We start from the raw sequence: 12,749 nt of genomic DNA, 5'->3' as shown, positions 1-12,749 counted from the left end.
GATCCTTTGTATAGTTTCGGAACAAAAATATGGTCCGTGTTTGATTTATGAACCCGCACAAATAGTTTTAATAAAGAAATTATTTCTTAATTCACATTGCAAATGGCGCCATGCTATAAACGTCAGTTTTTCAACTCGAAAAAAACAAAGTACCACAAATGGAAAAATTTCGCTAGTTTTTCGCATTTTTTAATTTTGTATGGAGTTTCAACGCGAAAACCGAACAGAGTACCGGCCTTTACATGTGGATTACTTCAGGAATTATAAATCTTCATACAACTTCATTGTTTGTTTATGGTTTTTTTATTTTTTCATGTTGTCATCACATTTGTTGGTGCAGTGTAAGTTCAAAACTTGAACGAACACACAACAAATAGACGAACTTCTGTCGGAGTGTTTATCCGACCGTCTAAGGTCCGCTTTACCATCAATCATCCATCAACTGAAGTTTTTGAAAAATCTTTCAATTGTCATCGTATTCACACATTTATAAAGCGTTTGAAAAATATTTGAATAACTATCGTATTCACACTTTTATCAAGCGTTCATAATTCTTTGCAATGCCTTTTTCCCGTATTCGATTCTTTTAAAATAACGAAAGCATTTCAAAGTTCCATTTCATCCTCATCACTACCACAAACTCGTAAGTGCCACTGCAACAATCGTCAGCTGTGATGGGGGAAGCGTATGAAACAGTATGAAATGTACATGCAAGCATTTTGTCATCACTATTGTTGCAAAAGCCATTTTATAGTTTATGAAACACCAAGCGCAACTAGCTTCTTATTAGTGTTGGAAATTTTGACTACTCGTTACTTTTGAATTGAGTACTCATTTCTAATCGTTACTTTAATAGAAATTAAAAAATATACATTTTCTTGTTTTTAAAGTTTAGAAAAGTGGATTCCATGTTCCGCTTTTATTCAAGTGTTATAAAATTTTAGATATACAGGCCTCGTTAGAAACAAATATCCACCAATTTCAATTTTACGATGAGAGCCAATATTGAAATCTTTTAAGGGTTTTTTAATAACCTTGGCACCTTGTAAAAAAAATAGTTTTGATATCAACGACATTACGAGGGCAGTTCGGAAACTTCTTAATTTAGCACAAAAAGCGCGGTATAAAAAGAAAAAAGTTAAGTGTTTTAGAAACTTCCATCTCTGTTATGAACACATATTAAATTTTGTTTCGATCTGGCAACTCCTTCATATAGAAACAAGTGTTCAAAAGACGCATCCGCAATTTTTTTTACAACGGAAAAATTAGAAATGCGTGCTGTCATTAAATATATACATAAAAAAGGTTTATCGGGACAAGAAATTCATAATGATATGGTGAATGTGTTAGATGAAAGTGCTCCTTCATATGCAACAGTAAAAAATTGGGTTGCTGAATTTAAACGTGGTCGTACAAGCATTGAAGATGAACCACGTAGTGCACGTCCAAAAACAGCAACAACAACAGAAATTGTAGCCAAAGTGCATGATATGGTATTAAATGATCGACGAATAAAGGTGCGTGAAATTCCTATCATCATGGGCATCTCAAATGATCGAGTCCATTTAATTTAGCATGAAGAACTATAGATGAAAAAGCTTTCTGCAAGATGGGTGCCGCATTTGTTAACAGTCGATCAAAAACGCATAAGAATGAATATTTCTCGCATAAGAATGAACATTTCTGGATCGTTTTAAGGGAAATAAAATGGATTTTAAGCGTCGTTTCATAACTGTTGAGACATGGATCCACCACTATACTCCAGAGATAAAAGAACAATCCAAACAATGGACTGAAGCTGGAGGAAGTGCCCCAAAGAAGGCAAAAACAATTCAATCGGCTGGTAAGGTTATGGTAATGTTTTTTTTTTTGGGACTTCAAAGGTATTTTATTGATTGACTATCTGCAAAAGGGTAAAGCAATAAATTCAGAGTACTATTGCAATCTTTTGGATCAATTAAATGTACAAATTCGATAAAAACGTCCTGGCTTATAACACACAAAAATAATTTTTCATCAAGACAACGCACCAAGAGTGTTTTAAAAATGGCTAAAATCAACGAATTAAAGTACGATTTGCTTGACCACCCACCTTATTCTACTGATTTAGCTCCCAGTGACTTTTACTAATTTCTAAATCTAAAAAAAATCCTTGAGGAAAACTATTTTAAACAAGGGATAGAATTGCTAGAAAAGCGTTGGACTAAGTGTATTGAAGTTTCAGGAGATTATATTCAATTTCAATTCATTGAGACAATACAATAAGCCAAATGATGAAAAATAAAAATATTTTTGAAAAACTAACTATTCTCTTTCATTGATAAGCTAAGAAGTTTCCGAACCGCCCTCGTAATAATCATACTATTCGCATGAGACGTTGTTTCCAATTAAGAGTTAATAATATAAATTCGAAACACTTCCATCTAAAGATGGGTATTAAGTTCGAGTTTAGCTGCTAAAGTCGTCATTTTCTCACGACTACTTTTCTTTAATAATCCATTTTAAGGAATACAAACTTTGTGAAAATTTGCTTTGGGCTATTCCCCATCAAGTTATAATAACATTTGCAACAAATATGTATAATAAAGGTGGGTATTAAGTTCGAGTTTAGCCGCTAATTTTTTACGGCGCTTCTGAGAATCCCCACCAGCAATTCATTATCGATTTTATTTAAATAAATTATAAGAAGCTAGCTGCGCTTGGTGTTTCACAAAATATAAAATGGCTCTTGTAACAATAGTGATAACAAAATACTTTCATGTACATTTCATACGCTTCCACCAGCACAGCTGGCGATTGTTGTAGTGACACTTACGAGTCTGTGGTAGTGATGAGAATGAAATGGAACTTTGAAATGTTGGCAGGGTAAATTCGAGCTTAGTACACACGTTTAGTTAATAGTTGCTAATGACCATGAGAACTTCCCATAAAACTTCTTTAGCTACGTCTATGTCATTAGTAAAGTATAAACAAATACTAACAAAATTCTGCGTCGACTATGTTTTTCCGGAAGGAATGCCTGTGTTTGTAAAGAATATTACAGTGTATCCAATCGATACAATTCGTTGATGACTAAATAATCGGTAAATGTGTTATCGATCCCATAAACATGCAGCAGTATCAATTATGCCTTCGGATTTAACTTATAATGTGGCCAACATATGGTCCACACGACCACTGCCGCCCGGATAAATTTATAGTCAGCAAGGCGCATTAAAGGTATTAATTGTCGATATACCCTGAGAGAATTTTTAGCTTGATGGTTATACTCATAAGCGACGCAAACTCTACAAATTAATTACCAAAATGTATCGAGTTTCAAATTTATTGAAAGGGGAAATCATGCTTACTCTTCTTGTGGCCTATATCAATTCAGTACCATTACCTTAGATAAGATAAAGAAAATTTAATAATTATTCTGCAAGAAGAGAAGATGTACAATCTTAAAAATAAATTTTGAAATCATTTTTTTATGAAATGGAGGAGGAAAAAATATTACATATTGTTAATTATATTATAAATGTATGCAAAATGAAGATAATTGTTTTTCATGGTGAATTCGAAATGTCCATGTTGTCTGATTTTTCAACGCTAACTGACTTGCGAATTTTTGAGTCTGCACTCGATCTTGCGCTTTTGGTGTCAGTATCTTCCACAATTGGTTTTAACTTGCGATCAACCGGAGTGCGCGATCGCCTTTTAGATGATGAATTGTTAGCTGATTTTGTATTGGGTGGCGCAATGTCTTTGCTACGGCTAGATCGAGAACGAACGGAAGCAGGCGACGGGGAAATTGAGCAACGTTTGCTATGTGAACGAGAGGAACGGGATGTGCGTTTCTCGTCACGTGTGCGGTGAGAGCGCTTACGGTCACGAGAGCGAGATCGTTTTGTACGCGATCGTGACCGCCGGGACCGAGACGAGCTACGACGATGGCGGGATCGTGACCGCTTTCGCCTTTCTCGTGATCTAGATCTTTTGGATCTAGAACGAGACCGACTTTTACGGCGTGACCGTGAACGTTTATGGGACCTGGACCTCTTACGAGACCTAGACCTTCGAGAGCGTGAACGAGACCTACGCTTAGATTTACTACGTGATCGCCTCTTAGTTCGAGAGCGTGACCGTTTCCGAGACCGTGATCGATGCGAACGGGAACGACTAGTTCGACGGTCTCGGGAGCGGGACCTAGAACGAGAACGACGCCTTTTATCCTTTGCCAACATTCCTATAACTGGATCTATTGCAGCAGATATCATATTCTGAGCTTCTTTAACAATTGTCATCGCCTCCTCAATTTCTTTTTGTGCTGCTTCGTTAGACTTTGCTTCAGGCTTTATAATAGCATCAGTCGAATGGTACACACTAAGAAATCCGCCTTTGAATTCGTGTCCATGCATTTTTAGGGCATTAATAATACTTGGCTGTTCACAGAACTCTATCATGCAATAAGTCTTATTATCCTTTTCTGCCCAACGTGCATATTTGACTTCACCAGCTCGCTGAAAACAATCCATTAGATCATCCAATCGCCATTCATTCCTAACATCACACACAATTATTGTACGTCGAATTTCTTCAATTTTACGAGCATCATAAAATGAAGGTAGTGCAGGGTATTCCGGTAAATTATTCTCCATCAGCTTCGGATCATATGTTTTAATGACCTGCAAATTATATAAAAAGTTACTTAGAGACAACAGAGCTATGTACAAGTTTGATATCATACTTGCTGCGGCGATTGTCCCTCAATACGGTTTATGACCTCCGGTGGTAGTTTTGAATCTGGTTTTTGCAAACCTGGAACAATAGTGCCATTTTTAGACATTTCCAAAGCCCGATACTCTTCGGGTATAGCCAGTACAGGTATAACAATCAATGCCCGGTCTATAAACACTGTATTGGTCAAATGTTGAGCGACCGCAACACAACTACTCTCCAGGTATTTCACATAGCATATACGGGATTGAACAGGACAAGAGACATCACGTACTGTCGGATAAAGCCTTATTTCTTCAATTTTTCCAATATTGCCAAACAAAGCCTGCATCTGGTCTTTTGTAGCTTGGGGGGCAATATTCGTGATTTGTATCACGCGTGGCCCATTGCCACCAGCCATCTTTGTCGACGTTTAGATTGTTAAACTCTTTTGCATAAATTACAAAAATTTTTCTGTGCAAGAATAATGTAGAAGCATAGGGCAATATTTTAACTAACCCTATGCTTTCTCTTTGGCTTTAAGGTTAATAAAATCTGCAAAAACACTATACTTGATGGATGTATACCTTCAACCACCACTAACACTAGTGTTGAGAAAGTAACGAGTATTTGACTACAAGTACTCTTTACTGACTAATTTATTTAAGTACTCACTCGTTACTATTATATGAGTGCTCAATATCTTCAATGCCATCCCAATAAACACAAACGTTTGAAAAATGCTAAAATTCAACAATTTTTCAAAATATTTTCAAACTATTATTGAAATTTAAGTAGAGAAATTTTTGAGAAAATCGCGTCCTCAACAGAAAAAAAATAGACATTACACTCAACAGTAATTTGTGGAAATGGATAGCACATAATTGCGGTTCCTCAAACTCCTGTTCTCTTCGTGACTGTTCCATTCATTCCGGGTTAAACCCATCATATTTGTAGTGTTCCCTCATGTTTGTCCAGGTCCTCCACCCAGAAACCTTAAAGAAACGACTATACTCCACGACGGCCGATATGCAAATAAGTCTGAATCTTAATGACAATATCATTTTTCGGGAAAATCCACACAACCAATGCACACAAAATTCGTCATACCTATTTCTAAAATACCTCTAGATTTCAAATTCAGTCAAATGGGATAAAAATGACGGATTCTAGAAGCCCAAGAAGTCAAATCAGGGATCGGCCTATATCCCTGCCAAAATTTTTAGAATTTGACTGCAACACTGGTGATGACAAGTTAAAGTTTTTGTTGGCTGTGGAGTTCTTTTGGAAAAAGGTCAATAACTCGGGAAATTTTGTTGGAATTGACATGACAACGGATGGTGTGGATAGAACTTGAGTAGCTGCATCAAGGATATTAACCAACTTTAATTTTTCATTTTGTTTTGTGTTATTCATTCTTGCGATTGCATTCATAACAAACAACATTTACATTTCGATTAAAAGTTATCTGGATTATTTATTTATATCATGGCGCCTGGTACGATTTGCTCTTTCTCAACTTGTGGAAAAATATCAGCAAAACACAAACCAGTGTTAAATGTTCGAGTTGTCATAGGTGGTATCATGCTACCTGTTTGGATGTGCCGCTAGAACATGTCAATTTCCTCTCTAAGTCGAAGGGTAAATTTGGAATTAACTGTTCCACCTGTGTTGATCTACCTCCAACTGATGCAAACGTTGGGTATATCGAACTAAGAGCTGAGTTTCGTGCGCAAAATGTAGGAGTCAACAACAAGCTAGACAGTCTACTGTCAAAAATAGACAGAGTGGATGTTGATATGAATAACCTCAAAGTTGATGTGACCAATTGCCAGACAAAGGTAGTTGAAGTTGACTAATTTGCAAAGCGAGAGATTGAGGAGCTGAAAGATAGTAATAAAATTCTCCAGAGTCGTTGGAACAAATTTGATATCCTGACTGGTGGCTTGCTGCGCAATGATACTAGGGTGAAAGAGACAGTAATGAAAATGTTCAAGGTTTTGAATGTTAATGTGGCCGAGAATGAGATGACCGTTAACAACAGGAAAAATGTTCTAATAAAGTTTCATTCAGTTCTTGTGCGAGATACTATAATGAAACTCTACTTCAATAAGAGAAGTTTACGACTATCGGACGTGCTTCGTGGCAATGATCAAAGAAAGATTTATCTGAACGATCATCTTACGAAGAATGGTGGTAAAATGAGAAAACTTTGCCTTGTTTTGAGAAAAGATAACCTAATAGCAAAGTTCAGAATCCTTAACTCTGATCTGCCTAGAGTAAAGATACATTTTAAGGATAATTCCGAACAAATTTTTGAGTATGACGAATTATTTAATCGTTTTGGTCATATCTTGGTGGATGCTCATAATCAAGGAGGAGACTCTAATCTACCTACATCAAATGTAAAGAAGCAATCTGGGCGGAATATAGATAATGTGCGTATTGAAAGTGTAATTTCTGCTTATGGATCTGAGACTAATAATGTTGGTACCAATACCTGCGGAATATGATGTTGCTGAGACAAATGTTAGGGCTGTTTTCTTTTTGCACTGGATATGCCAAGCCGTGAAGGACTAAAAGAAAACAGACTACTCGTTTATCCAGGACATCTCAAAAAATATGCAACACTGTCATCAGCTGTTTAAAAACAATCACAGAAAAGAAGTGAAATCTTGCATTTTTATTGTATGAAATGATCCAATTAGTAATAAATATTTACTGCTGTGATTATTTATGACACTGTACCACTTTGAATTTCATGTTTATCGATAAATTAGTCACAATAAATTGCTATTGTGAAACAAAGAAACATCACTTTATCAAAATACAATCTGGTAACATCGGCGCGACTTGCACTGATGAGATGTTCTGGATAGAACACCAGTGCAACTATGTTCTGGATAGCTCATACAAATGTTGCATACAGTGCAAAAAGAAAACAGCCCTGTTGTTGTTGAATCCAATGAAGACTTCTCCAATGTGGCTGATGTTGATGGCTAATATGTTATATTATGCACTACTCTTATTTATTTTTTTATTGTTTTATTTATACCAGAGGTGTATCTCTATTTATTTGTAAATTTTGCATTAATATATTTTATGTTATCCCCTTTCCTGGGTAAGCGTTAAAATTTTCAATTAAAAAAAAAATTAATTTAATTGATTAAACAAGTTTTTTAATTGAAACAAAAATCAATCTCGATAATAATAGTGTCAATTATTTTTTTTTTTGATTGAATCAATGAATTTCTTAATTGACTTTTAATTGATTTTTAATTGCTAATATCATTTCTCAATTCAATAATTTTTTTTTGATTGGATCAATTAATATCGCCATTGAATAAGGACTTTTTGTGTATGTTTTTTCTAAAAAAAAATAGTCATGCATTTGGCTATATTGGCATTCATGCTAGTACAAGAACCAGGAGAAGGGATAATATAATATATAATGATATATCTGTCCCGCACTTCTTTCAGCTTAAGAAGTATGTGGATCAGGAATTAATGGTCCCTGAGGTTTCATACAAATTGAGCTATGAATTGAAATTGAATTATATATTTTGAAGCCTTGTATTCTTTTAGCTATTATATTACTAGCAATAAGAATATTGTGGGATTTAGTATTTAGTTTTTTTTTTTTTATGATCTCATTGAATTAAGACAACACCTTCAATATAATGTTTTTAAAAACATTTATTTCCCGATGTCATTTATGCCTTTTTTTCTTGAATTCTGCCGCCAAGAACTTGGTGTCTAGAGATATGTTTTTTCAAATGCACGGTTGAAAAAGACTATTTTTCATATGTTTGGCTATAAACATTATATGTTTGGAACACACATTTTTAAACACAATATTTTTGAGTGCAAGCATATAATGTTCATAAACTAGCATAACATGTTTGGGACATATATGTTAATATGTTAGAACATATTATGTTTGGGACCTAAAATGTTTGTAACTATAATATGCTTGAATGCAAACATATATTAATTTAGAAATAGCCTATAAACATATATGTGTTTAGTAGCTTGGAGCGCTATTTAACAGGGAGCGATATTGAATTAAGTTGGTTGGTTGTTGCTTGTTATTACAAAAAAATCTACAATGAAGTTTAATGAGCTTCGTGTGGAAGACTTAAAAAAGGAATTGAGCAAACTGGAGCTGCCGACAACAGGCAATAAGGCCCAGCTTCAAAAGCGTCTACTGGAAGAGTTTGAACGGCGTAATATGGACATTGCGACGCATGAGTTTGATTATAAGGAAGACATTGATGAATCAATACTCGTCAATACAAGCAGTGTAGAAACTCCATCTGTGGCTTCGAGTGTTGTGGATTACACATCAATGCTCAATGTTTTGAGCAAGATGATGGAAGCAAATTCTAGAAAAATGGAAGAAAAATTCGACGAAAATTCTAGAAAAATGGAAGAAAATTCTAGATTGCAGAAAGAAAATGCCCTACAAATGGAAGCAAGTTCAAGAAAATTGGAAGAAAAATTCGACGAAAATTCTAGAATTCTCAATGAAAAACTACAACAAATTTCTGAAGGCATGGAAAAACGTGTGGACCATATAGAAAATCAAATTGTGGAATTGGATAAGAAAGTTCTTTCTGTGGATGAGAAAATTATGGTTCATGATGAGAAGTTTCTGCACATCGAGAAAAAAATGTCAGAGCTGGAAATTAAAGGTGGTCCAGTGCGCGTCATTGAGGGCTCAAAAATCAAAACTCCTGTTTTCGATGGCTCAACGTCATTTGATGTCTTCAAATTCCAATTCGAAATGGTTGCTTCTAGAAATTTGTGGAATGACGATGATAAAGCAATTGAACTTCTATTGGCATTAAAGGGCAATGCTGCTGATGTGATACAAAGCATTCCCGCTGCTTCTAGAAATAACTATAATGAAGTAATAGCGGCGCTTCAACGCAAGTATGGTGGAGAGCACAAGCAAGACATCTTTAGAATGGAATTAAGAGGTAGAGTCCAGAAATCAAACGAGACTCTACAAGACTTTGCAACAGAAGTTGAGCGGTTGGTGCTACTGACATACCCAGGAGAGAGTCACCCACTTGTGGACCGCATCAAACTTGAGACCTTTGTGAATGGCATTCGAGACCCAGACATAAAATGTGCAACATATGCGTCACAAAAGGCTACATTCGCAGAAACAGTAACATTTGCACTTGCGCAAGAAACTGCGAGATTGCTGGCACGGCCTCAAATTCACAAAGTACGCAGAGTAGAGACCGAGTGTGAAGAATCGAAATCTATCATTGACTCGATGAAAGAGGCAATGAAGCAGGTAATGCAAGAATTGAAACAGGATGCAACTAAATCCCGAATCAAATGCTATAACTGTGATAAGACGGGACATCTAGCTCGAGAATGCAAAGCACGATGCAAACGGTCAAGATCCACATCACCATCTCCATTAAACAATAACCATAAGAAGGTGACCCCACAGTCAAGTGAGTCACCTTTAAACTAAATCGAGCTAGTTCAGCGGGGCAAGAGCTGGCTCCCACAGACGATGGCCCCACCATCTCCATAGCAATAGTTCAACAGAAAAATAACAATTTAACTATTGCGGGTGTTATTAATGGCGACAAGCGTACTTTGACGTTGGATACTGGTGCATCAAAGTCTATCATTAGATCTGATTTAGTAAAAGGAAAAGTTACACCACTGATTGGAGTCAAGCTACGCACGGCTACAGGGGAACCCGCAACCGTATATGGAAAGGTCGCCGTAAAATTAACTATTGCTAACAAATCCGTTACTTATGATTTCATTGTGGCCGATATAATAGACGAAGTTATAATTGGAGCGGATTTCATGATTGCTTTTGGTATCAATCTGGATATGAAGCGTCGTGTAATGACATGGTGCGATGCCGAAATAACGGTAAACGTGGGCTATAGTGAGAATACACCCGTCAGACCTTTGACAACGAGCCAGTCAGAGTCTATACCACCGAATGCCGAAGCAATTATATGGGTTCCTATGAATGGAGATTGTGAAGTCGGCCAATTGTGGGTTGTTGAACCAGCAGAAAACAAAAGCAACAACATCTTGATAGCAAATGCCCTGGTAACAACGAACGAAGAGAGACTAATACCAGTTCGTGTCTTGAACTTGTCTGACAATCACGAGCAAATTGTAAAATTTTCTGACATTGGCAAATGTACACCAGCCGAGGCAATAGTCAATTTGGAAGGCAACTCATCAAAGACACATGGAGCAGTGAGAAAACATCTAGAAGTGTATGTCGAGGCTTGGACACGTCATCTATCGCCGTCAGAGAGAAATAAAGCCAAGCAATTGTTGTGGAAAAACGCCTGTGCTTTTGCTTCTGAAAAGGGAAATCAAGGAAGAACATCTGTAGTGAAACATGAAATTAAAACCGCAGAAGAAAAGCCCATAAAACAGGCACCACGAAGTGTTCCCCTGGCAAAAAGAGACGAAGTTCAAAAGCTCATAAAGGAAATGGCGGAGAGTGGAGTGATCGAGCCATCATCAAGTCCTTGGTGTTCCCCAGTTGTGCTGGTCAAAAAGAAAGATGGAAGTACCCGATTCTGCGTGGACTACAGAAAACTGAATGATGTCACCAAAAAGGACAGTTATCCGCTTCCACGCATTGATGACACGTTGGACACACTAGCCGGAACAACATGGTTTTCTACGCTTGATTTGCAGAGTGGATATTGGCAAGTAGAGATCGCCGAGAAAGACAAGGAAAAGACGGCTTTTGGCGTTAATGGCGGTCTCTGGCAATTCAATGTAATGCCGTTCGGGCTCTGCAACGCTCCGGCTACCTTCGAAAGATTGATGGAGCGGGTACTGAAGGGGTTGCACTGGAAGTCGTGCTTGATATACTTGGACGACATCATAGTGATGGGCAAAACATTTGACGAGCACCTTAAGAACTTGAAAGACGTTATCCAGCAATTGTCAGCCGCTGGTCTACGCCTTAACGCAAAGAAATGCTCCCTTTTCCAGCGGGAAGTTAAATACCTGGGTCATCATGTGACTGCAGAGGGCATATCCACCGATGAAGACAAAATCCAAGCTGTCAGAGATTGGCCACGACCCCGAAATCTCCACGAATTAAGAAGTTTCCTTGGGTTATGTACATATTACCGACGATTCGTCCCAAACTTCGCCAGCATCGCCGCTAGTCTCCATAAATTGACGCAAAAAGGTCAGAAGTTCCAGTGGAGCGACGAACAGGAGGATTCATTCCAACATTTAAAAGAACTTTTATGTTCAGCTCCTGTTCTAGCGTATCCTATTCCGGGCGAAAAATTTGTTTTGGATACAGATGCTAGCGCGCATGGTATTGGAGGTGTGCTATCCCAACAGATAGACGGCAAGGAGAATGTCATCGGATATTTCAGCCGAACGTTGTCCAAGCCCGAAAAGAACTACTGTGTAACGCGACGAGAGCTGCTAGCCGTCATAGAGAGTGTAAAACATTATCATAAATATTTGTATGGACAACACTTCTTGCTCAGGACTGATCACTCAGCTCTACGATGGTTGCTCCAATTCAAGAATCCGGAAGCTCAACTGGCACGTTGGATCGAGAGGCTCCAAAGCTATGATTTCAGTATCGAGCATAGAAAAGGTGGAAAACACGGTAACGCTGACGCCTTGTCACGTCGACCTTGCAGTATAGAATGCAAGCACTGCTCGAAAGCTGAACACAAGGAGGAGATTGTTGATATTCGGCTGTTACACGTCGAATCTGGAGTGGACTGGCCAACAGAACAGCGTAAAGATCCCATTTTGATCAAAATTATTTCGGCAAAGGAAGAGAACAAGAAGCCCAGTAAGAAAGACATCGCAGCCGAAAGTCCACTTATGAAATCATACTGGGCTCAATGGGATAGTTTAGTTCTAGTCAATGGATCCCTGCAACGTAAATGGGAAAGCGAAGATGGCAAGAGCAGCCGAAATTTGATCATCGTTCCAGATTCCAAAATAAGAGATGTTTTGGCGGAGTTCCATAATGGTCCCAGTGGAGGTCATCTGGGAATAACCAA

General features: G+C 37.5%; 1 protein-coding gene across 1 annotated transcript; it reads right to left on the bottom strand.

Annotated features, from left to right (window-relative positions):
* Window positions 1-3,311: 3,311 nt before the first annotated feature.
* On the bottom strand, window positions 3,312-5,276 carry Srp54 (splicing regulatory protein 54). The gene is made up of 2 exons (XM_075307695.1): window positions 4,730-5,276; window positions 3,312-4,667 (listed from the first exon to the last, which is right to left on the bottom strand). Exons 1-2 carry the CDS (start codon window positions 5,117-5,119, stop codon window positions 3,549-3,551), a joined length of 1,509 nt encoding a protein of 502 aa, XP_075163810.1. The 5' UTR covers window positions 5,120-5,276; the 3' UTR covers window positions 3,312-3,548.
* Window positions 5,277-12,749: the final 7,473 nt, after the last annotated feature.

Source organism: Haematobia irritans, chromosome 4 (assembly GCF_050003625.1).
Source record: "Haematobia irritans isolate KBUSLIRL chromosome 4, ASM5000362v1, whole genome shotgun sequence".
Lineage (NCBI taxonomy): Eukaryota > Metazoa > Arthropoda > Insecta > Diptera > Muscidae > Haematobia > Haematobia irritans.
This window is presented reverse-complemented; position numbering and strand designations above follow the sequence as displayed.